This window comes from Macrobrachium nipponense, chromosome 4 (assembly GCF_015104395.2).
Source record: "Macrobrachium nipponense isolate FS-2020 chromosome 4, ASM1510439v2, whole genome shotgun sequence".
NCBI lineage: Eukaryota > Metazoa > Arthropoda > Malacostraca > Decapoda > Palaemonidae > Macrobrachium > Macrobrachium nipponense.
This window is the reverse complement of record NC_061100.1, coordinates 136828117-136854057: the sequence shown is the minus strand read 5'-3', so window position 1 is coordinate 136854057 and position 25941 is coordinate 136828117. Positions and strand designations below refer to the sequence as shown.

Genomic DNA, 25941 nt, shown 5'->3' with positions numbered 1-25941 from the left:
CATGGGGATGATTGGTTAGTATTGTATATGCACCTCACACGATGCACAAAGTATTACCGAAGGTTTTTAGCATCCCTAAGGACCCTTGGCTATGCTCACATTTTAGCCAGTGACTTTGACTTTACCTCCATTCCGGTTTCCTTTCTATTTTCTCCTTAACTATTACTTCTTGGGACAACTCTGGGAGTTTCTCCCAGCTTCACCTTTAGATCCCTGCACTTCACCTTTACTTTCAATCTCTTTATCATGCTGTCAAACCACTCTCAACTACCTCTCTTCACCATCTTAATGCTGAATGGCTGAAAGTGCCACAGTGGTTGACTTCATAATCTCAATTTCATGATTCAGTATTCTAGTGTAAATCTGCAATGTTTTTTTTATTGTTGCATTATCTTAAATTATCCTTTCTTACAATCAAGCAGTATGTCTGGAAAATAGACCTTTCTTGATCAGTTCAACTTAGACTTGACTTGGGTAAAAAAGCAAAAGAATTTCATTACCTGTAGTATAAACAGAGAAAAAAAGATGAAGAAATTAAAGTGCCTAACTAATTTAGATTCAGTTGCAACAGCAGCAAAAATCTAAGGAGCATTTAAGCTGGTTCTCATTGCTGTCCATAGGCCCTCCAGTACACCAAGGGATTCAGAGTCTGGGAATGACAAATAGTACCAGGAATATCACACAAACACTATTTAGCTTGACACTTCTGACCCTAAAAGTGAAAATATTTTAATTACAAGTTAATAAAAAAAACTGGATTATGAATATCCTACTGTAATCTTAATATGACAAATTTTCTATGACAATTTGTATTTTTCATAGCTACAAACCTGAGGTCTTAACAATAGGATCATTTCTAGCACCTAGCTGGATCCGGTAAAAAAGCAGATGAAAGCAAGGAATCTGGTGGTATCTGGCAACGCATGCGTAGATCAGGTGAAGAGTGGTCAAACGCCAATCATCTACTGCTGTCTTTCCCAACTCAGGACGATTTAACAAAAAGAGGGGCGGCTAGAGGCAGGCAGTATAACGTTAAGACCTCAGGTTTGTAGCTATGAAAAATACAAATTGTCTTAGAAAATTTGTCATTTGTTCATATGCAAACAAACCCTCAGTCTTAACAATAGGATAGACTCATACTTGGGAGGGAGGTATAAGACATCCTAGACCGGCTGGGGGCCTACCTGCCAGTTCAGCTCTCAAAAGAAATAGTTCTTAGAGAGGGACTGAAGCCCGTGGAGAAGCTAGATACACTCAAATCTAACCACTCAGAACCTGAGTGACGTACATACAATGATATATGGGATAACCAATGTACAGTATAGGGAACCAAAGAGAAACTTTGACTGTCTAAAAACAAACCAGGGCACTAGGGTTTGTAGTACTCCTGACTCCTCCTTTCCCAGGAGCGGAGCCCATGCTACTAAATAGTGGGTAAGAAATTGTATGTTGCACGACCACACTACCAGTATGACTACCTCACTCACCTGTATCAGACCAGTCCAGCAAATGACGTGTCAGTTCCTTAAACCGCCTGAAGGAAGAAGGAAAGGTACAAGAGAAAGAAGGAGGCCAGCCAACTCACTCATTCTCTCATCCACACAATCATCTTAGGTAGCTACAAAGGTGCCCCGTTAAGGGCAACTATGAGTTACACAACCTGTTGGGCAGCCATCACAGGACCCAGGGAAAAAGTGAAAATAGATCTGTGGGCAACATCCTTAAGATAGAAGGAGGTAAAAGTGGACTGGCGTAACCAAGTACCAGCGCTCAGCACTCTATGTACAGCCAAGTTCTTTTTGAAAGCCAGAGAGGGACCAATACCCCTAACGTCATGTGCTTTAGCCTGCACAGACGTGGTGATGGAATCATCAAGAGTCAAGTATACCTGTCTAATGGCTTCCCATATCCAAAAAGAGATATTATTCTTAGACACCTCTTTCTTTGTACGGCCTGTACTGACAAAAAGTCTGCGGCAGCCTGGTCTAAGGTGCCGAGTCCTTTTAAGATTGTAACTCAGGGCCCGGACAGGGCGCAACAAAAGCTCTTGAGCATCACCACCCACAAAGTCAGTCAGTGATGGAAAGGAAAACGAAGCGAACCTGTCATCATGCACCGAGGGATTTTGGGTCTTGGCCACGAATTCCGGAACAGATTCGAAGGACACTGACTTCCAACCCCTGGTGTGCTTCACCAAAGCCAAAAGGAAAACTGTCTTGAGCGTCAGGTTCCTATCAGATGAGCGGCACAATGGCTCATGTGGACGCTTAGTCAAGCTCTTAAGCGCCAAGGAAACATCCCACGTTGGGGACTTGAGCTCTCTAGGAGAAGACGACTGCTCAAACCCTTTAACTAGCAGGGAAAGTTCCCAGGAAGAGATGTCGATACCCTTCAGGCGTAACACCAAACTCAGAGCCGCCCTGTAGCCTCTAATAGCAGACACGGACAAACGTTTCTTGTCTCTGAGGAAGGTTAAAAAGTCTGCTATTCGCTGAATAGAGGTCGCAAGTGGAGAAAAACCCCGTTTACAACACCAATCACAGTAGATCGCCCATTTGCATTGGTAAACTGCGGAGGTTGACTTCCTAAGACTGCTAGACATGTGCCCAGCTGACTTCTGAGAAAAGCCTCTCTCTCGGAGGTGATAGTTGATAGCCTCCAACCGTGAAGAGAGAGGGATTCTACTGACTGGTGGAACCTTTCTGCATGGGGCTGACACAGGAGATGCCGCCAAGGCGGAATCTCCCTCGGATCTCCGACAACAACAATAGCAGATCTGGAAACCATTACGCCTGAGGCCACAGAGGGGCCACCAGAGTCATTCTGAGACCCTGTGAACCCAACAGCCTGTTCAGAACCTGACGGATCAAACAAAACGGAGGGAAGGCATACACCTCCAGGTTGTCCCAGGGATGTTGGAATGGGTCTTCTGCCAATGCCAAGGGATCTGGAACCACTGAACAGAACGCCTCCAGCTTCCTGTTGTAACGTGTCGTGAAAAGGTCCAGCATGGGTCTCCCCCAAATCTGGAAAAGCCCGTCCGCCACCACTTGATGAAGGGACCACTCTGTGCCTAAGATCTGAATCCCGGCGACTGAGTTTGTCTGCAACCACGTTCCGCTTCCCTGGGATATACTTGGCTGAGAGCTCTACCGAATTGCTGATTGCCCACTGGTGAAGCTCAATGGTCAAGGCATGAAGTTGCTGAGAAACTAGGCCTCCCTGTTTGTTCACATAGGCTACCATCATGGTGTTGTCCGACATGAGAACGACAGAGTGACCCTCTACCATCCCCCGAAACTCCTTCAGACCCAGGAAAGCCGCCTTCAACTCCAAGACGTTGATATGCTGCTGCTTGTCCTCTAAACCCCAAGCGCCTGAAGCGATGAGGCCGCCTAAGTGCGCGTCCCAATCTGCGAGGGAGGCGTCCGAGAACAGAAGGAAGTCCAGAGGGAGAAAACGCAGAAGGACGCCCTTCAATAGATTCTGGTCGTCCAACCACCAACGAAGGTCTTCTCTCACTTTCAAAGACAGTGGGACCATAAACAGAGGAGAGTCCCCCGCCGGAGACCAGAATTCCCCGTCTCCATTGCAGAGACCAAAGATGAAGACGCCCATGAGGGACCAGCTTCTCCAGGGAAGATAGCACTCCCAGAAGAACCTGCCACTGATGAGCTGATTGATGCGACTTTGAGAGGAAGTTGCGCGCCACAGCCCGCAACTTCTCCAATCTCTGATCCGACGGGAAAACTCTCGCTATTGTCGTATCGATGACCATGCCCAGGTAGAGAATCCTTTGAGTGGGTACAAAGTTCGACTTTTCCTGGTTGACCAATATGCCCAGGTCCAAACAGAACCGAAGAGACGATCCCTGTCTTGCAGCAGCTTTTCCCTGGAAACTGCCAAGACCAACCAATCGTCGAGGTACCTAAGCAAACGGATCCCCTGAGCCTGGGCCCAACTTGACACGAGAGAGAAGACCCTTGTGAACACTTGAGGGGCTGTGGTCAACCTGAAGCACAAGACTTTGAACTTGAAGATCTTGTCCGCCAGAGAGAAGTGAAGGAACTTCCTGGATGTGGGATGAACAGGGATTTGGAAGTATGCGTCCTTCAAGTCTATCAACAGCATGAAGTCGCCTTCCCTCACAGCTGCTAACACCGAGCGCGGGGTCTCCATCTTGAAACGTGTCTTCCTGATGAAGCGATTCAAGGTGGATAAGTTGATCACAGGCCTCCATTCTCCCGACGCCTTGGGCACCAAGATGTGACTGTAAAAACCTGAGGACGGACGCACTACTTCCTCTATCGCATCCTTGTCCAGCATTTTCTGCACTTCCTCCTGAAGAGCCAAGAACTTCAGAGAATCTGGCGGATACGTCTTCCTGAGCTGCGGCTTGTCCGACAGAGGAGGAGAGAAGTCGAATGGCAACAGGTATCCCACCCGAAGGACATCTACCACCCACTTCTCCGCCCCGTAACACTGCCACTTGGCCAAATGGCCAGCCAGGCACCCCCCCACCCGTGGCGCAGGAGAGGGAGAGGCGCCCAACCTACCGACGGCCCCCTAGACCTCTGCCCCTAGGGCCTCTTCTTGGTTTAAAGGAACGAGAGCAAAAGGGGCGTTGATCCTGAGACTTGGGTTGTGTCGAACAGGAAGGCCCTGCCAAACTCAAGGTCCTCGATAACCTACCAGGCGACGATCTCCTCGATTGCTGCTGGACTGGGGGAGGAGGGGGGGCCAAACGTCTCCGAGGGCGGGCTCTGATTTAGACACGGCTTGGTGCACCAGCCGGTCCTTCATGTCAGCCCGACGTCGGGCTATCGCATTGTCGAGTTCGGTCCATGGAAACAAAAACTGCGATTCTAACAGATCACCGTTCCTCAAGGCCAGCAAAGACTGTATCGAGCGACCTCTCCATCCTAGACAAAGGCGCGTCCCTCCTAACCAGAAGAAGATTAGCCCATAAATTGGCACTGAGGTGAGCTAAATAAGAAAACGCCTTGTCCCCGGATTGCAAAAGACTGGCAAGCGAGGCGGCACTCACCAACCCATCAGGGGACCTGTCAGAAGCTATCTTGGCAATCACTACAGACCAGAGGTCCAGCCAAGAAACCGTCTGCAACATGGAGGCCACCGTAGATTCACAAGCTAAGGCGTCTTGCGGAGATAAGGACGGAGCCACTGACCTCACCTGTTCCAAAGTCATACCTGGCTTCAGGCGAATGACGTCTGGGTAAAGGTGGCGTGACAACAAAAACGCAGAGCTCGTAGCATAGTACTTCTTATGTCTTGTGAGAGGTGGGGGTAGGAGTTTGGTAGAGCCTCTAAAGCGAAATGAACCGTCCCGGTCAGAAACAGAGGCGTTAACCTTCTGCAAGACCGACTGAACGTGCCCTGACAACGGCAGCTGGAGAGATGATTTGGGGTCCTGAGCAGCTCCCACCAAGGCTTCCAAGCAAGAAGGAGTGTAAGATGACAAGCCTGAGTCCTACTTTCCAAATTGTTGAACCGACAAATGATATCAACAACCTCCGAAAAGGAAGACAGAAACTCCTGCGTGTCCCCTTCTTCCTGCTCTGGCACCGGCGACAGACGACGAGAAGGATGTGTAGGCTCCTCTTAACGTGTTTTCTTTACCAAAATTCACAGAAGGGTTAGTAGGCAAACAGTCTGAAACCCCTACTAGCCTATCCGGGCTGGGTCCGAGCGCTAGCCTCCGAGACGGACCCACTGTAACATTAGGCACATTGCTTACCTCAACAGGTGACTCCAGATGTCCATGAACAGACACAGGCGTGGCGGCCGTACGTACGTGAGATAAGGGGGAAACTCGAGCACTTGAGATTAACAGTGAATCCCTTATAGTGGGAGACTTGGAAGCAAGCAAACACTCCAGCTGCACCACCCCCGTGCTACCTTCGACCTCTTGACAGGCGCCTTCAGATCCTTACGGCGACGAATAGGCCTGGGAGAAGAAGGAGCACTACCATCACGTGCACAGACGGGGGAGGTTGCAACACGCTCGTGATGTGCAAGGACGGGGTGGGGTGGACGCACGTACGAGATTCGGCGGCGAAACAACCCCTGCAGAACTCACATCACTAACACTGCCCAAAACCACAGTACTCTCGGGAACACGTCCGTGCTGTTCCTCCCTCGGCGGCGAAGGAAGGGCAAAGTCCTTAGCCTTCCAACGCTTAATACGCCGACGAGGCGTAGAGGGGATAGAGGGAGAGGAAGACAGCACTAGCTTCTTAAGCGCACTCTTCTCGGAAGGCGGGGACGAAGCAACACGTTTCCTACCAGTCCTCCCTTCCGATAAGGCAGCCAACTTCACATCTGAAACAGAGTCCAGCCTCTGAAGCATTGCCTGGCATATGATCTCGGACTGATGGGCCAGAGAAGGCTCCGAAGACAAGGATTTCGAACTGGGCGGCAGAGATGACGTCACAGCTAAGAGAGGCGGCTCAGAGGAGGCGACTGGGAGAAACCTCATCAATGAGAGTGACGTCACGACTTCCCCTCTGAGCGAGAGGAAAAGAGATGCCACTGGCAGAGGAATACACAAAGATGGGCCCTGTGACGACAACAACTGGGCTGACGCCACAGCATCACTCCGAGATAAGGCGGCGGCAGACACCGGCGGAGCAATACAAGATGGCCGACTGCTCCCACCCGTTGAAATGAGGCCGGAAGGGTGGGGTGGCCTGGCTGGACTGGGGAGGGGGGTGCGAGCCTCCACAAAATGCGCTAGCAACCCCCCCAAAGACAGGGTATCCCCTAGCCCAAGCGTCTTCCAAATCGCCGCCATTTTGGACGCCTCCGACTCTGGAAGAAAGAGAATGATGAAAAAACCTCACCCTTCTCGGGAACCGAAAAAACTCCCGAGGAAGAGGGGACTACATTACAAATATTACCCTGGTGACCTTCCGATACTTCCATCGACGAATCAATGGAAGAAAAGGAAGGAGAAGCAGGGACAACGTTACTATGGGGGTTGACAACTGCGGAAGACAAAACATCGGGAATAGGAGCAAAGCCCTCCCAAGAAGGAAGAGTAGAGACTCTCTGATGTCCCCTCTTACCATAAAACTTCCTCCACTGCTCTGTACAAGGATTCATAATCGTACAAAAATTGGAACAACACCTACTGCAAATGATGTGAGGGTCCGTCGCTGACGAAGCCAAGAAACGAGAACACGGGAATCCAGGAATTCCGGGGCACCAACACTGATGTCGAGAAGGAGCAGAAGAAGCCATACTATTAGGTAAAAACACACACACACTAAAGGAACGAAATGGGCAAAAACCAGGAAAAAGGCCAAGAGAGGAAAAACCCAACTCTCGTCCAGGCGGTAAAGAAAAAGACTGGAGTAGATGATCGACGTTTGACCACTCTTCACCCGATCTACGCATGCATTGCCAGATACCACAAGATTCCTTGGTTTCATCTGCTTTTTTACCGGATCCAGCTAGGCGCTAGAAATTATCCTATTATTAAGACCGAGGGTTTCTTCGCGTATGAACAACTAAGTTTTTATGGATTGAAAGATCCATAAAGGAAGAGAAAATCAAGTAAACCTTACCTTTCAAAAAAAATTACCATCACATGAAATATCTGATTATTGTTATTTGAGAGTCATTTACAACAGTAAAACATTCTACTGCTTCCTAAATTGATAAAACAAGCTGGTCAGTCTTATGTATGGTAAATATTTTTCAATAGTAACCAGTTCCCCACAAACTGTATTGAATTCATCCAAGATAGAACCAGGGACTTTCAAGTATGCCTGCCTTAGCAGATGTGGACAATCTCTGGTGGGAGGACATAATTGGTGTTGTTCCTTTCATCATCTGCAAGATCATTAACTTTAGTTCTTGTACAATCAATTGCTTGTAAAATTCATATTTACTTGACCAGTGAATGAAGCTGTCATGATCATAGCTTGCAAAGCCTGGACCAAATGCCCTCAAGTCAACAAGCCTAACAAAAACAATTTCAGTTTGAAACAGAATAGTGTTGGGTCCTTAGACCTGGCAACCTATCCTTGTGGTACAAGTCCACCTAAACTTTAAAAAAAAATATCCCTGTTGAGTTAACCTATAAACAAAGCAAATGTAGCGTCAAATCCAAGCAATAACTTCGTGCCATGGCTTTTGAAAATACACAGAAAATGCACTGTTAAACAGGAAAAAAATCACACTAGAATACTATTTACAAATATGATGTTTCAAGAAACAATGAGAAAAGGCAACATCAACAGTCAGAAAACCAAACAAGGAAGCGTGTACCACAAACAAACATCTTACATCCCATAAAGATATAGACAATATTATTTTGAATTAGATATCAGAAAAGGCTAACAAACTGGCCGAGTAATACTCCTTTTACTTCAACACTCACTATTATGATAATGCTGATAAATATAGTATAAGCAACAAACCCATAATACAAGCAGAAGTAAAAAGAGATAAATGAAATAAAAGGATGGTACACAGCACTATATCCTTTACTCAAAACACTATTGTGTAATAAAATTGTACCCAGAGACAGGTTGTCTCTACTTGCGAGGAATATCAAATCTATCTTTCATTAGCACTTCATTTATTCCAGCAATCAATTGAGACTTACTCTGTTGACCATTAACATAAAGTATACTGAGTAAAATAGTCTATGTTGTAATAACATGAAAATCTTTCCTTAAGCACAGCCAAGACTAAGATAATCTTCATACATTAATCACAAATTTATGAATGCTTTTACCAACCATAAATAAGAGAGGCTAAGAAAGTTTTGTCATACAATATCAAATTGAGCAAAAAGGTTATATAAAATGTCTTCATATTTCTTAAACTACAAGTTCATCATCAAATACGAGACAGAATATGAAACTAATTCTTCAACACAATTGTCAATGACACTCACCTTAAGGTCCCACACTAGAACTTGACCTTCTTGAGTTCCTGCAGCAAGATAATGAATTATGCCATCTTCAGTACTTTTGAGAAAAGTTACAGACATAACAGGAGATCTAGCACCACGAAAGACAAATACTGGATCAGGTGCCTCCTTGTAATTACTCATCTTAAGTCTGTCAGGAAGCAAATCAATTTTATAGAATTAAAAGCCCATTACACTACTGACATTGCAATGGTTCAGTCATCAAAGGTAATTCCTCTTTGTATAACAATACCTCTTCTTGTCTTAAATATATGCATGACTATGACATTACAGAATGACAGCAAATACAGTACAGTGGTTTATTACCAGGGCAGAACTTGAAAATGTATTTCTTTCCCAAGGCTTACATAAGTGTCTCTCTCTCTCTCTCTCTCTCTCTCTTTATGGCTTTTCTGACTGGAACAGAACCCCTCTGTAAACCAGGGACTGAATTAAGAAAAACGTATGCCTTGCTTCACAGAAAAGAAACTAAAGCCCTTCATTCAGTTTTTGAAAGAGCCCAATCAAGAATTCCCAAATAAAGGCTACCTTATTTGGCTCCTCACTACGCAAGTCTTGTATTTCTTGCAAGTGGACATATATCTGTATTTAACCAAGATGGAACCCAAAGCACATTTTATGTACGGTACGTATTATGAAAAAGGATACAGACTTGAAGACTATTTATGCAATCATGAACTAGTGCACAATGAAAGTAACACCATCACCCTCTGTCACCTTGAATAAATACTGACAAACATAATAAATACACCACTGCCAGCTTGAATAAATAACACAAGGGTAACAGAACAGGTACTGTCAAATGATAGCTTTACTTACTTTACATTACATAATTAATTTTGACATGCCAATTTTTACCAGGGTTACCCCCCCAAAAAATGTGAAAATTCCCCCCCAAAAATGTGAAAATTCCAGAAGTTGAGAGAACATTTCATGTTTCCATTAGCCCAACAAGTGAGTAAAGGCCGACTATAAAATAGGTAGGACCATGCCAAGCCTAATATTAGACAGTATCCTGTACTTGTCTCCATTTGTTGCTAAACTCACACTTGCCCATTTCCTACATGCATTCTCACTAGTATTTGCATTCAATGCCATGGCCTCTAAGCCAAACACAAGGCATTTTATGTATCCTGTGAGAACAAAAATTGTTGATGAGTGAAATAGACTAACAGTTACATATGGAGTTTGCCAAGGTGTAAACAAGAATGTTTCTTCAATTTATGAAATGCTACAACATATGAAAAAAATTTCTTTGCCTTAACATTTGCACCATAAGCTGCAAAGGTAACAGTAAAAATGTGTGTAATAAGAAATCAGTGAGGGTGAAAAAAGCATTTGTCGCATAATATCAGGCATAGTATATTACCCTTACATGTGTTACCAAGACTATCCAATATTCCTCAATTAATATGTTATAATTATAAATTGCACATGATAAAACTATGCCAACAGTTGTTAATAATTTTGAGGATGGTTTTCCTCTACCAATATATTACTTCCTAATTGTTTTGGGTGCAAAACCACTTTTTCAAATAATACTTGCCATTTTACCTACCACAAACCTATCCTTACACCTAATAATTATGGGGGACCTGAATGAGAAAACTGGGTTTTTAAGGATGGGGGGGGGAAACTACTGAAATACATGGACACATACATCCTATCCTAACCCATTCTACAATGCCTGATCACACCAGACCAGATGACAACCTAACCTAATACGTATACTGCAAGTCATAAACTATAGTGATGTATCCTAACCTATTAACATCTGAACTGTTGGTTGGAGAAATTGTAACAATCTTTCTAGTTTCATTATAACAATTCTGGAATAAGTGGAGATTCATTTTCACCAATTTTAAAAATAGATTATGTACAGGGGAAAGTTCAACTGTAAAGGCTCTGGCAATATTAGGTTAAGAACTCACTTCCCATCCAAAGATTTGCTAGAATTCTCAAACCTGTGTAGTAAGAAATCAAAATATTTTGCATATCATGAACTTTTTGCCATTCACAATCTACTGAATGCTTCAATACCTCTTTATAAAGTTCAACTAAGAATATCTATGCCCTTGTACCGTTTCCTTTCCTTATCCTTCACTCACTGAATGGACACAAAACACTGCGCAGTTTCGTACAGTATAGGAGCGTAAAAAATGCCAAATAAACTGCCAGGAATATTTGTTTACCACAGGCAGCAGATTTTTTTTTATATTTTTACTAAATGTGTAAAACTATGCATGGCAATGGCTTGATTTACTACCCAACAAAGGTTGAAAAAAATAGCATAGTTGTAGGATGTTTCCATATATTGCATATAAAAGTTACTTATATTCCTGCCAAAATGTGTTTAAGGCAGGAGAAGTTGAGTCTGTGGCAGTCTTGCTTGAGTGAGCGTGGCATCAACGTTGTCAGGTGCATTGCTGCCCATCATGTTGTATTAGATTACGTGAATATACAACTATTGCATGTTGCTCCTGTTTGAGTACTATACCTAACCTGCTCACAAAAGTAATGATTTATCTATTTAAGATTGCACACGACCAACACTAAAAATCTCACACATGAAATGCTCAAATGGTTTACTATTGAAAAAAGAATAATACAATTACTGGGGCTATATTTAATGAGTACAGCTTTATAAATATAGAGGATTTTTTCAGTGATTTGTATCCAATACTGGTCACTGGGCACAATTCCCTGAAAATAAAATTTTTCATAATCTTGGCCAATCATTAAGTACAGTAAGTACTACTAACATAAAAAAAATCCAACACTACTATATATATAGAAAAAAACAAAATATTTGTTACAATAGACGTGAATGGCCCTTGTTATGTTTTAAAATAAGAAAATCACTAATCTACACATCTATTCTATTGAAATTAAATAATATACTGTATCATAAAGTGGATAAAGACTAAACATTACAAAGCACTTCAACATTTTACCACCCCAATTTACATAAGAAAAGCAGAGTGATGAACAGGCAAGAAAACATAACCTGAGAAAAATGAATGACCATTCAATTTACCTTATGCATTTAGCTTGCAAATTTAACCTTTCAACCATGAACATAGAAAATCAGTTCCCTCCCTCCCTCCTACAGACACAACAGGGTTCATAAAGGATTGAAAAAATAGATTGCAAATACATTTCTGATCAAGCTTTATATATGAGTTATTATATAAACTAAGAACACTTCAACTGCATAACAATTTGTTGCAATGGCTAACAGTGAAGCGCTATACTGAAATCCTTGTCGATGTCTATTCAGACATGTGTTATAAATGTTTTTCTTTACAGTGCAAATAATCCAGGGTTTTTTCATCAATATGTACAGTTAGGAGTTTCTAAGGTAAAAGAGTAAAAAACTACAAGTCCATCTATAAACATAAATAATTTTCTTCAAACTTGTGAAGGTTCTTCATTAGAGTCTGTTACCAAAACTTCTCTATTTTCATAAGTCCAAAAACCATTGAGATCTATAAGTATGCTCGTCACAACATCACCCTGACCGCAGTTTATTAGATCCTGCAAAGTAATCCTGTATGGATCCACTGGTTTAACCATATCAAAAATCTCATCCTTGACATCTTCAAAGCTTACAGGCTCTTGATTATGCTGCCTCATTTGATCCTGAATTGATCTAAAAAAATAATTGAGGGTGAAGACATTAAGGTACCCTCTTCCATCAATATCCAGAATCTTAAAGAAATAGTGTAATGCCTGTGGGTCCTTTTGATTTTCAAGAGCCAACACAAAATCAAGATAGGTCTTATAATCCATTTCACCCTCATAAGTAAGGCACTCTTGAAAAACACGGTCAATGAATACTGGGGTCAGGGTCCCCATGCCATAGCGGGACAGTTCTTGTTTTGACAACATACCATTATGATCTTTATCAAGGTTAAGATAGACACCATACACCCTTAATGCAGACGGAGCTGAAAACCAATTATTCTGCTGTTGGTCTTTGGGTAGTTCATCATCACGAAGTTCAAGGAGATCATCAAGAAAGCTACAAGCAAGAATATCTTGAATCCTTATCTGCCCAGTGCGCATTGGATCTAAAAAGAAGAAAAACTTACGAACTGCTGTACAAACATAAAAGTTGTGGAATGATTTCTCTAGGCCATCCAACTGAGGTAAAGTTGGAATAAGTTCAAGAATGTAATTTTCTAAATCTGATTCTCTTAGGAATCCCTGGCCTGTGACATCATACAATGACAAACCAATCCGAGTCTGATGTAACCAAACCTTTCGCATAACATAATTAAAAAAATTTATAATGGAAATACGTCCATAAGGGTCATTCTGCAATAATTTACAAAATGTAGAGGGTTGGAAGTACTGTTTACATTTGGGCCCTGCTTGTTCTCCAACTTTTAAGAAGTCCTCATAATTAATCAGTTGCTCTTCTCCACCATGATTTGGAGCAGATTGGTTCTTATCCAAAAGGATCCATAAGTTTTTCAGTTCTTCATTGTCAAGTAACTCCCTACTTCTCCTTTGAAGAAATATAGCCCGTGATTCTTCTCGTAATTTCAGCAGAAGCTGGTCATCATCTGGAGGGAGTTTGTGATAAAACCTTGGAATGGTCAAGAACTTATATTCTTTTTGCTCCTTGCTAGTCCCTTTCCATTCAGAATAATATTTCTCAAATAAAGCATCTGTGTCCTTATCTTCACCAACATCCAACGCTCCTCCCTTGGCATCTTGTTTCTTCAAGTGATCTTGCAGTAGCAATTTCAGATCCATTTCAATGAAGTCTATTATGTTCCATGGATTCCAACACTACTACTCCATTACTTCTGTAATAAAGGAAATTGTTTTAACTTTATAGTGTACTCTGTAGAAACATGATATTTTATAATAAAATAAAATTTTATACATACCAAGCAATTACATAGCTTAGTTCCATTTATTTGCAGCCGTTTAGATTCAAATTTCGGGGTAACAACACCAGTATTGTGTAGGTGAAACCAGTATTGTCCCCAAGCAAGAGGGTTTGGAACAACACAGCAGACAAGCTCATTCTGTTTAGCTTATGTCTGTCATAGGGGAGGATGGAGGGATCTGATCATGTACAGTGGACACCCTGTATTCAGTTCTCATGATTCGCAGACTCTATTTGCCGATTTCTCTATGGACCATATCTACCCATTATTCACGGGAAATTCGCGCATTCGTGGTATTTTTCTATGGGAAATATCAACAAATTAATGTATTTTCATGTCAATTTCATGAATAAGTACACTTTTTGTGATAATACTACATATTACAAAAAAACTGGTACAGTATTACACTGAGATACGAATTTAATTCATTCTGTAACCAAGCTGGTAAGTCAAACCACTCGTATATCAAACAAATTTCTCCAATTTAAAATAACTGAAATAGATTTAATCCGTTCCAGCCGTGTGAAACATCCCCAAACCACCCTAAATTACAAAAAAATAAGTTTTTATTTAAGAAATACACATGTATACTTTACCAATGCATAATAAAATATATTAAATAAAAGAAAAGTGTTATGTAATCCTGTATTCTTACCTTGGAGACAGATGAGTGCGGCTAATGGAGGTGAATGGCGGTGAAGGAGGGAGGAAGGAAGGGACGCAGGTACAGTAGACACAGACTAAAACAGTATTTTCTTTACTTTAAACAAAAGTAAAACTGTACTTTCTTTACTTAAAATGAAACCAAAAAACTTAATTGTAAAAAAAATGCACTTTCTTATCTTTAAACATAAGCTAAGCTTAACGATACGTATTGTATTATACATTTTTCATTTAATCATCACCTGTTTTTGCCTTCATGGCTGCACTTTTGGCACTTTCACTTGCAAGCCTTTTGAAATGTTATGAAATGTGACAAACAAGTGACACAAAAAAGTGCTGAAGCACGACCAGTGGAGAATTTTCTGTTTGTTTCTTTTCAATGAAACTTGAAAGCTTCTCCCACATTGCCAGCATGTCTTAATTTCACTTGCAGAAATCACTTCTTCTGAATACCTCCTCCTCACTACTAATCTTTTGCAGAAGCTTCATCTGTTGCATCATCTGTAGCTCATTCAACTCCTTAGTTGAAAGTTCCTCCTCATGTTCCTCGACGAGCTCGTTTACATCACTCTCATCTACCTCCCGACCCATCGAATTTCCGACACAATCTCCTCCAACTCTTCTAGCTTGGTCTCAGGTTCAAATCCTTCGAAGTTCTTGTCTGCAACAACATCAGGCCATAACTTTTTCCATGCCAAGTCAATAATGTGTGAACATCAAGTTCAAGGTTCTTCTTGTGCCTCTTGCCATGCCAAGTCAATAATGTGTAAACATATCACGATGTTGTAGCGATCTTTTCAAAACTCTCAAAGGGTTAGATTTGTATTCTCAGTCACCTTAAAGCAGTGGCGGAACAAGTGCTTTGTGTAAAGCTTTTTAAAATTGGAAACTACCTGCTGATCCATAGGTTGTAAGATTGGAGTTGTGTTGGGTGGGAGGTAGAGGACTTTCATGAACTTGAACTCATCAAGAATGTCATCTTCAAGACCAGGTGGTGGGTGGGCTGGAGCATCATCAAGGATTAGTAATGCTTTCATCGGGAGTTTATTTTCTTCACTGCAGGCCCAAACACGAGATTTACTCATTCAATAAAAAACTGCCACGTAACCCATGTCCTAGCACTGGCCCACCACATAACCTGCAGTTTTTCTTTAAGAATCTTGCGAGTCTTAAAGGCTCAAGGATTATCAGAATGATACACTAGAGTGGCTTTACTTTACAGTCACCGCTAGCATTTGCACACAATGCAAGGGTCAGACAGTCCTTCATGGGTTTATGACCTGGCAGCTTCTTCTCCTCTACAGTGATGAAAGTCCTCCATGGCATTTTCTTCCCAAACAATCCTGTTTTGTCTTAGTTGAACACTTGTTGGGGAATGTAGCCTTCCATCCCAATAAAAGCAGCAAAACATGCGAAGTACTCCTCAGCTGCCTTAACATCAGCACTTCCAGCTTCACCATGCCTCACCACGTAGTGGATGCCAGTTCTCTTCTTGAAATTATCAAACCAACCATGACTTGCCTTAAACGTATCTTCTGCTGTCTCTCTTGAAGTTGACAGATATTTGTCCTTAATTGGGAACACATCACCCACAAATATGGGGTCCACTGTAATTATTAATTGGTATGTATAAAAATGATATTGTTATAATACAATAAAGTTTCATACATACTTACCTGGCAGATATATACGATTAATGGCCCACCCAGCCTCCCAGCAGGAGACAGGTGGAAGAGAGAAAATATGATAGAAAACGGGAATGGTTCCTAGTCCTGCCGCCCAGGGCAGGCAGGTAGATCACCTGACCTACCGGTAGCGAGTGGCGCGAAATTTGAATTTCTGTCGGGGACGACGGAGTCTTAGCTATGTATATATCTGCCAGGTAAGTATGTATGAAACTTTATTGTATTATAACAATATCATTTTCATACAATGAACTTACCTGTCAGATATATACATAGCTGATTGGCACCCTTTGGTGGAGGGTCAGAGACAGCTAATATGGAATAGACAGGTAAACAACATATGTTGTAGGTATAAAAGAAAAAAACTTGGTTCCTACCTGATAGGTGGTAGACTTCGTGGCTGTAGCCCGGTAGTCTGCATCACCTCAAGACTTTAGCGAGATATTAGATCTATGGCTAGAGTTCTTGTGGGTCTGTCGATGGGTATAAGAACCGCTTACTCGGCAGAGCCTAAAAGGACTTTGTCAATGGGTACTGGACCACTTCTATGACAACACACCTTGTGAAGGAGCATAACCAATCCCGACCACCTGATCCTAACCACCATGTTAGTATATAGAATTGTTCTGAGTTATCCCCGAACTCATTACAAACAACCCATAACTCGAAACGAAAAACGCATTCATACAAAAATTCTCAAAAAAAAAAAAAAATTTTAATACTCCCCTAAAAGATATCACAAGAGTTCCTTACTGAACAACAGTGACTGGCCGCCAGTGCAGCACCGAGCCCTCTTTGTCAGCAGAAATCTAGAACATATCTAGTAGAAGGTATGTACAAATTTAAGGATTGGTGTTTGCTCCCGTACCCAGTATTGTATCCGCCGATACAAAAGGTCCCAGAGAAAAACATTTCTCGTAGGTCACGCGAACGTCTTTAAGATAGTGAGATGCAAAAACTGAATTGCACCTCCAATATGTCGTGTCAATGATTTTCTTTAACGACATATTCTTCTGAAAAGAGAGAGACGTCGCCACTGCTCTAACTTCATGGGCTTTTACTCTTAAAAGCGGAAAAGAGTCGTCAGGACAGAACTTGTGAGCATCCGTAATGACGCTCCTAATGAAGAAAGCTAATGCGTTCTTAGACATGATTCTTGTGGGGTCCTTAATCGAACACCAAAGACTTTGTCTAGAGCCTCCCATTTGTTTCTTTCTTTGTAAGAAGAACTTCAAGGCTCTTACCGGGCAAAGAGACCTCTCTGTTTCTCTCCCTACTAGACTCGATAAGCCTTTGATCTCGAATCTCTTGGGCCAGGGATTCGATGGATTTTCATTCTTCGCTAGAAAAAAAAAAAAAAAAGAGTTCTAAACGAGCAAAAGGCAGAGTCTTTGTTAAAGCCGACTTCATCTTCTAGGGCATGAAGTTCGCACTCTTTTGGCTGTCGCCAAAGATAGGAGAAACAAGCATTTTCTTGTTATATCCCTGAACGAAGCTACGTGGGGAGGCTCAAATCTGTCAGACGAAAGGAACTTGAGAACTACGTCCAGGTTCCAGCTGGGAGGAGTTAGTTCCTTCGATTTTGTCGTTTCAAACGATCTAATCAAGTCGTGCAGATCTTTATTCTCATCAATGTCTAGGCTCTGTTTCTAAATACTGCCGAAAGCATGCTCCTGTATCCTTTGATCGTCAATACAGACAAATGAGAGACCTCTCTCAAGAACAAAAGGAAATCAGCGATTTCGGTTATAGAGGTACTGGAGGAGGACAACTTCTTAGACTTACACCACCTTCTGAGTACCCTCCCTTCGACTGATAGACTCGTCTAGTGGAAGCTCTGCGGGCTCTAGCGATAGCGCTTGCAGCTTCGCGAGAAAACCCCCTCGCTCTGACAAGTCTTTCGATAGTCGAAAGGCAGTCAGCGCGAGAGCGCGGGGAGGTTTTGATGAAACCTCTCGAAGTGTGGCTGTCTGAGAAGATCCATCCTTTTGGAAGGGATCTTGGGAAGTCTACTGTCCACTCCAGCACCTCTGCAAACCAATCTTGTGCTGGCCAAAAACGGGGCTATCAGGGTCATCCTTGTCCCGTTGGACGCTACGAACTTTCTCAACACTTGTCCCAGGATTTTGAAAGGGGGAAAAGCGTACACGTCCACATGAGACCAGTCCAGCAGGAAGGCGTCGACCACGAGAGCTCTTGGGTCTTCCACCACTGAACAAAAGACTTCCAGCCTTTTTTGGAAAGTAATGTGCGAACAGATCTACGTGAGGAGTGCCCCAAAGATCCCAAAGACATCTGACACACCTCTGAATGAAGAGTCCCATTCTGTGTGAAGGACCTGGCTTCTCCTGCTCATCTGTCCGCCCTGACGTTTCTCGTCCCCTGAACAAATCTTGTCAGGAGGGAGATGTTTCTTTGTGAGGCCCAAATTAGCAGATCTCTTGCTATCTCGTAAAGCGACACTGAGTGCGTTCCTCCTTGCTTCCGAATGTAGGACAGGGCTGTAGTGTTGTCCACATTCACTTGGACCACACTGTTCGTCACAAAGGGTTCGAAGAACTTTAGCGCCAAGTGAACTGCTAGAAGTTCTTGCAATTTATGTGCCCAGGACACCTGTGCTGCCTTCCAGGTGCCTGACACTTCTCTCGGTCCTAGTGTTGCTCGCCCACCCTTCTCCGATGCGTCGGAATACAACACTCGGCTTGGGTTCGGAACTTCCAGAGAAATTCCCTTGTTCTCTTTTAGAGAGGGGACAACCACCATTGCAGGTGTGGTTTCATCTCCATTGGAAGGAGAAAAACTGTCGGAGAGAAGTCCCGTCTTCCAGTTCCAAGATCTCCTTAGGAAAAACTGAAGAGGGCGAAGATGTAGTCTTCCTAGAGGAAAGAACTGTTCGAGCGAGGAAAGGGTGCCTAGCAGGCTTAACCATTCCCTCGCCGAAGTCCGTTTCTTTCCCCTAAGAAGAGAGACTTTTCCAAGCCTCTCACGATTCTCTTGCGCAAGGAAATACTCGAAAACCCGAGAATCCATCTGAATCCCCAGATAGACCAAGTTCTGTCTGGGAATCAGCTGTGACTTCTCGAGGTTTCACGAGTAGTCCCAACGCCTTTATCAGGTCTAGGGTCAAAGAAAGGTCCTCAACACTCTCTCTCTGTTCTGGCCCTGATGAGCCAATCGTCCAAAATATAGAGAGATGTTGACGCCTTTGAGGTGAAGAAACCTCGCCACATTCCTCATCAGGTTTGTGAAGACCTGAGGAGCTGTGGACAGGCCGAAACACAAGGCCCTGAACTGAAAAGATCCTTCCCCCCGTCATGAAACGGAGGTACTTCTTCGACGAAGGGTGAATCGGGACATGAAAATAGGCGTCCTGGAGATCCAGCGACACCATCCAATCTCCTTGACGTAAAGCCGCCAGGACTGAGGCCGAAGTCTCCATAGAGAACTTCTCCTTTAGAACGAACTTGTTCAGAGCGCTGACATCTAGAACTGGTCTCCAGCCCCCAGAGGCTTTCGCAACCAGGAAAAGCCGATTGTAAAACCCCGGAGAGTTTTGCTCTAGAGCCAATTCTATAGCTCTTTTGTCCCACATTTGATTCACCATCAGACGAAGAGTATCCTCAGTACAGGGTCCCTGTATCTGGCTGACAGTTCCCGCGGAATGGTCGTTAGGGGAGGACTGTCTTGGAAGGGGATAAGATATCCCTTCCTGATTATGGACATGGAAGAGGCGTACCGAGTTTATTGAGTGATCAGGCGTCTGCAAATTCGAGAAGCCTGGCCCCCCCCCACTGGTGTTTGGAGGCTGTCTGTCTCACTTCCCTTTCTTAAAAGGGACGGGAAAGGAGCCTTACCTCTCCTCTCAAGACCTCTTCTCTTAGAGGTAGCTCTGGAGAGAGGGCCTCCTCGAAAGGGCTGAACCGTAGAAGTCGGTCCTTTCTTGTCCACTGAACAAGTGGTCTCTTCTTCCTTGCAGTTTGCAGGAGAAGATCCTGAGTCGCCTCTCAGTCAGTGATCGAGAAATGTCCTTCACTAACTGAGAAGGAAACAGGAAGTCAGACATGGGAGCGAAAACCAGGGCTGCTCTCTGTGAGGGAGAAACCGCCTTGGTTAGGAGAAGGAACTAAAAATACTCCTCTTCTTAAGGAGTACTGCTCCGAAAAGAGAGGAGATTTCTCCTGATCCGTCTTGTACCGCGCCTTGTCAATACAAGCAAGAATACTCAGAATGACTTCGGGGTCTAGACCATCAGAGTCATGAGCTTTTCTTAGACATCATCCCCAAGGGACCAGTCTAGGAAATTAAACACTTCCAAAATATGGAAGAGTCCCTTGAGGAGATGATCCGTCTCCGAAATCGCCCAAGACACGCGAGCTCCATTCAAAGCGTGTCTCCTTGACGAGTCAAACCAAGGTTGAAAAGTCCGCTTCGGCTGCCGCTGGGAGAGAAAGGCCCATGTTCTCCCCAGTTCGGTACCAGAACCTCTCTTGCCAGAAAGTATGGCTGGAGGCATACAGAAGGTGGTTCTGCCCAGATCCTTCTTAGACAACATCCATTTGTCTAAGGACTGAAGCGCTCTTCATAGAGATCGTAGGTCTTCATCTTTCAAGACCGACGAAGATTTAGGCACAATCGCACTCGAAAACAGTGATCGAGGCGAAGGAGAGCGGCAGGAGTTAAAGAATCTCCGTATTCCCGTAAAAGAAGGTCAGTCAGAACTTTATAGTTTCAAGACTCCTCTCTACCGTCACCCCTCTTCTTCCGAATCTCTTCTACACTTGTGGAGAATCGGCCTGAAAAAACGAGAGGATCTTCTCCCGTTCTCTCTCTACTTGGTGACAAACTCCTACTAGGAGAGGGGCTCATAGAGTGAAACCGACTCTCTCTCACGTCTAAAAGAAGTCTCTGCGTCTGCTTGACTTCTCGCGCCTGAAAAGCTCCTCGCGCTTGGCTGGCGCCTCGCGCTTGTCTGGCCGCCTCGCGCTTGGCTGGCGGCTTCACGCTTGGCTGGAGCGTGTAGCCTGGCTGGCATCTCGCGCCTGGCTGACGTCTCGCGCTTGTCTGGCGCCTCACGCAATGTTGACTCCTCGCGCCTGGCTGGCGCCTCGCGTTTGGCTGAATCCTCGCGCTTGGCTGGCGCCTCGCGCCTGGCTGCGCCTCACGCCTGAGCGTATCCTGATCTAGAGCAACTCGCTCGGATAGATCCTGAAGTTTGTACGACTCTTTCGCGCCTGGAAGACGTCCATGTCTGGAGGGACGCTTCACGTCTGGCTGGTGAAAGAAGACGAGACTTCTTAACAGGAAGTCTAGCGTCCTTCTTGCGAGGGGGATCCCTCGAAAGAACTCCAACCAAAGAGGCAATCTGCTCTTGAACTGCAAGCAATATCCTCTTGGAAGCCACCCCAGCGTCCTCTTCAATAGAAGAAGCAGGAGAACTCGAAGGAGTGCGATCCTCAAATACTGTTCTAGAGGCGTCCGAAACCAGCTTAGCCTTCTTGATAGAAGAAGGAGCTTCCTCCGAGAAGCGTTCCGGGCTCGAGTCGAACGCGCGCTCTTTCCAATGCCTTTTCAGTGGCCTAGGAAAGATCCGAGTCCTTCCACCCTCGTTTAGGTGAAGGAGAACCGGACGACGAGAAACAATCTCGTAGGACGCTTCTATTAGAGCTGTCCTGAGCAGACTGTAACGAAACAGGAACCTGCTGAAGGGAGCCAATGGACCGTTGGGGATTCCCCACAACCTCCGTACGACTTTCGACTTTCCTACTCCTCTGGGTATGTGAGTTTGGAAGAGGTCTAGGCCTGGGAACACTCACTTCACTTAGTAATTCACAATCACTAGCCTTACCTTGCATGGCCGCCATCTTTGTCTTCATTTTACGAAGAGTAGCCTTCAGATTGGCGATTTCAGAAGCCGAATCCGAATGCAAAGCCTGTGAGGATTCAGATACATAGGGAGAATCATATTCATTAATAAAAGGATAGTTAGACTCAGAAAAAGGCTCAATAGGCCTTGTACTCACACTCTTTTGTGCAGCCCGTCTAATCCTATCCCTCTCTAACTTCTTCAAGTAAGAAGTTAGAGTCTTCCATTCATTAGCATCCAACTTTTCACACTCAATACAGGTGTTAGTCAAAGAACAGTCAAACCCCCTACATTTACGACATACAGTGTGAGGATCAACCGAAGCCTTCGGTATCCTCACCTTGCAGCCTACATTCACACACTCTCTCACACTAACACTTTAATCAGACATTCTATTAGAAAAATCAAAAGCAAGTCCAAATCCAGTCCACAGTAGCGAATGCCAAAACAACGATCCAGTACGTCACCAAGAAATCCAATAAAGATGATCAATAAAGTCTTGAAAAGCGAATTCCAGTCAGGAGGTAGTAACAACAATGTTGATACCACCGGCGACAGAGAAAATATGATAGAAAACGGGAATGGTTCCTAGTCCTGCCGCCCAGGGCAGGCAGGTAGATCACCTGACCTACCGGTAGCGAGTGGCGCGAAATTTGAATTTCTGTCGGGGACGACGGAGTCTTAGCTATGTATATATCTGACAGGTAAGTTCATTGTATGAAATTTTATTTTATAATACAAATGTCATTTTTATACAAGCAACTTATCAAGTAATTACACAGCTGATTCCCACATTGACAGATGGGATACATGGACATATTCTATTCTACAGCATTAAATCATTTAATGAATTAAGAAATAGAAAAGCTGCTAGCACTGAAACAATGCTTGTCATTCCTTGTTAGTCAAGATAGCTTGCAGTAGAAACTGCCTCTGGTTGATGCTCAACTTAACCTGTAGTGGCGTGTCAGTAAAGCCGAGGGTAGCCTCTACTTAAGGGGGAAGCTTTGTAACAGAGGAGTGCTCCATTCACTAACCAAAGCATCAGTGAAAGTTATGCAGCCACGGAACTATCCAATGGTTAGCTGAACTTTCAAGGTGCCCTTGCCCTGGGTGTAGTGCCATAATAAAAACAACCAGAATATGATGTCACCTACAATGAAGTAAAACCACAACCCATCCAATAAAAATTTCGGGTGCTCAGGGTACATAATACCACAGCCACCGGGAGAAGGAGGCCTTTTCACGCTGCCCTTTAAATCCTTCCCCAGAGGCTGCGTAGGTCTTCACCCATCTTTCAAAGAGAGCACTTGTGACTCATGAAATCAACATTTCAAGCATAAATTACTAATTGATAAAAACAATATATATATATATATATATATATATATATATATATATATATATATATATATATATATATATAGATACTATCTTTCAGTGTTTTCAATCACTTTGTCATTATTTCAGTGTTTGTGGAGAGAACAAATTATATTAAAGTTCAATGAATACTGGCTTTGTGTTCTGAGAGCATGAGAGGATAATCTTTTAAACTGTAAACAACACATGTGAGACTGAAAACATGCTGGATACCAAAGTCCGGAAAATAACCAGCAAAAAATGAACACCTGCTGCGAACACCAGATGTTATCACCAGGAATCGTTAAAACGGAATTGAGCTTGTCCTCCATGTTGTTCCTAGCCCTCTCTCGTTAAGGGGCAAGACTGGTGTCACCTACACAATACCAGTGTTGCTACTACAAAATTTGAATCTAAACTGCTGCAAATAAATGAAACTAATAGCTATGTAGGTACTTGGTATGGTATTTGTATAAAAAATGTATTTAGGTACAGTAATTAATGTACCAATGTATCCCCTATCTACGTTTAAAAGAAAATGGTAAGGCCTGAATACTACTAGTATATGAAAGAAAATGTGCATGCCTGAATACATATAGGGATAACATGATTAGTTTTCACTTTGGTAAGAGTACAGTAACAGTTATAGGAGTGTTCATGTGTAGCTGTAAGCTATACATATTTTTAAGAGAACAGTAAAGTTGTAACATGACTTTGAATTGATATTAAAGTGTTTTAGGATGATTAAAAGAAAAATGAAGGTACATAGTTGCCACTGCTCTCGCCTGGCAAAACTTACCTTTAGGAATGGGAAGAAAGAGAGGTCTAGATTAGTGTGTGCTTCCTTGACCAGTTTATCTAACAGAGAGGACATGGCATTTTTTGCTAATTCAATCTGGTTTAGAACACTCTCTGTGGTCCCTAGTCTTTTGTCCTTAGAGACTACGCTGTGACTAAACATAGGGAGGATATAGCCATCAGACACTAAGGAAGACAGACTGGGGATACAAAATAATAGGGGAAGAACCCAATACTTAATCAATTTTCATCCTTTGCCCTGAAGAAGGGTAAAAAGGAAAGGAATGTTCCCTGCAAAGTAAAGCCCACAGTGCAGAAGGCCTGGAATTCATTGACTACAAAAAAGTTTTAATCCTGCAACCTTTAAGGAAGGCTGTGTTTTCGGGTTTAAATGGAGGCATACTTGAGTACATATTAAGTCCTAGCACAGTGGTTTAACTGCAGATTAAGGAACCTAGATTTAAGGTTCTGAAGGTTATCTTAATGTCCAGGTTAGATGAGAGATCTTGACCACAATGTCTTGATATGACCCAATACTACTCCTTAATTTAGCATGAACAGACAAACCTTTAGTGTAGTGTAAATGAGTAACTTTATTGGGTTATTATAGAGGTATAGGAGCAGGAAATCCTTTTGGAAATGGACCAAGCTTTAAAGACTGACCAGAGTCTATCAATAACTGCATTAGTCAATTGCCTTCTGGAATTAATGACTGATATTCTGCACTCCTTGGGAAAACCTATTTGCAAGAGACAACAAAGTCAGCTGAAGCATGGGAAGCTCTGGTGAAACCTCATACATCTAGGGTGCATGAGAAGAGCCATCCTTTGTGGCTATGAACCGGAATTTGTCAGAACCCTGTGAATCATAGCCAAAGGGGGAAAGTACAGAGGTCTAAATAAAACCAGATCAACAGCAAGCATCCCTGAACCAGCAAACAAAAGTAGATTTGTGGCAAAGAGATCTAGAAGGGGAGTACCCTCAACTCCCATCAACCCTTGCAGACTTGTGGATGCAGCGTATATTCCAAAGACAGAACTTGATCCTCCCTATTCAAATGATAGACCACAAACTTTAATTCCTAGCACAACTAAGGAAAAGAGACATTCCTTCCTTCCATCCAGGTGAAAATGCGACTTGATAGGGAACAATAGTGCCCAATGCCAAATCCTTTAACAAAGACTGAACAAGTGTTGCACAATTACACTGGTTCTAAGCTACAGAGACTGAAAAAGAGAGAAAAGCAAATACTAATTGTCCTCAGCATTTAACCTTAGTATTGTAAAGAGGTGCAAGGATTCTCCCCCATAGGAGTCAGAACACATTCTATTCAAGCAGAGAACTCTACATTAGCACTCTCCCATGTTCACAAACTGAAGACTGATGTCAATGGCAAAGGAGTCTGAAACACTGACAATATGGCAGCTAGAGCCCAATGAGGAGACGCTGGCAATAACGCTGTAAGCGCTCAAAGCACTGGCACTAACACCTAGCCAACAACTGAGATGCTGGTGCTAACACCATAGGCATCTAAAGTGCCAACAATTTGGCAGCTAGTGCTAAAATCTAGAAAATGCCTGAGGTGATGATGGCAACAGTGTCCTAAGAGCCTGAAGCACTGAATATGAGGCGGCTGTCTTTCCCAGCCTTCCCAGCACTCATTTGAACAATGTTAGCGTATATATGTAACGTTTATTGATCTTA

General features: G+C 43.3%; 1 protein-coding gene across 4 annotated transcripts in view; it reads right to left on the bottom strand.

Annotated features, from left to right (window-relative positions):
• The window catches only part of LOC135211214 (serine/threonine-protein phosphatase 2A regulatory subunit B'' subunit gamma-like), a 35093-nt gene that overhangs the window by 1477 nt on the left and 7675 nt on the right, over nucleotides 1–25941 (bottom strand). For 2 of the 4 annotated variants that reach the window (XM_064244450.1, XM_064244449.1), the window contains exon 2: nucleotides 11577–13782. In XM_064244450.1, coding sequence (XP_064100520.1) covers nucleotides 12377–13729 — 1353 coding nt within the window. In that variant the 5' untranslated portion in view covers nucleotides 13730–13782 and the 3' untranslated portion in view covers nucleotides 11577–12376. Of the gene's footprint in view, nucleotides 1–8929; nucleotides 9096–9271; nucleotides 9378–11576; nucleotides 13783–25941 lie in introns of those variants that run through there. The other 2 variants (XM_064244451.1, XM_064244452.1) reach the window with 2 other exon arrangements.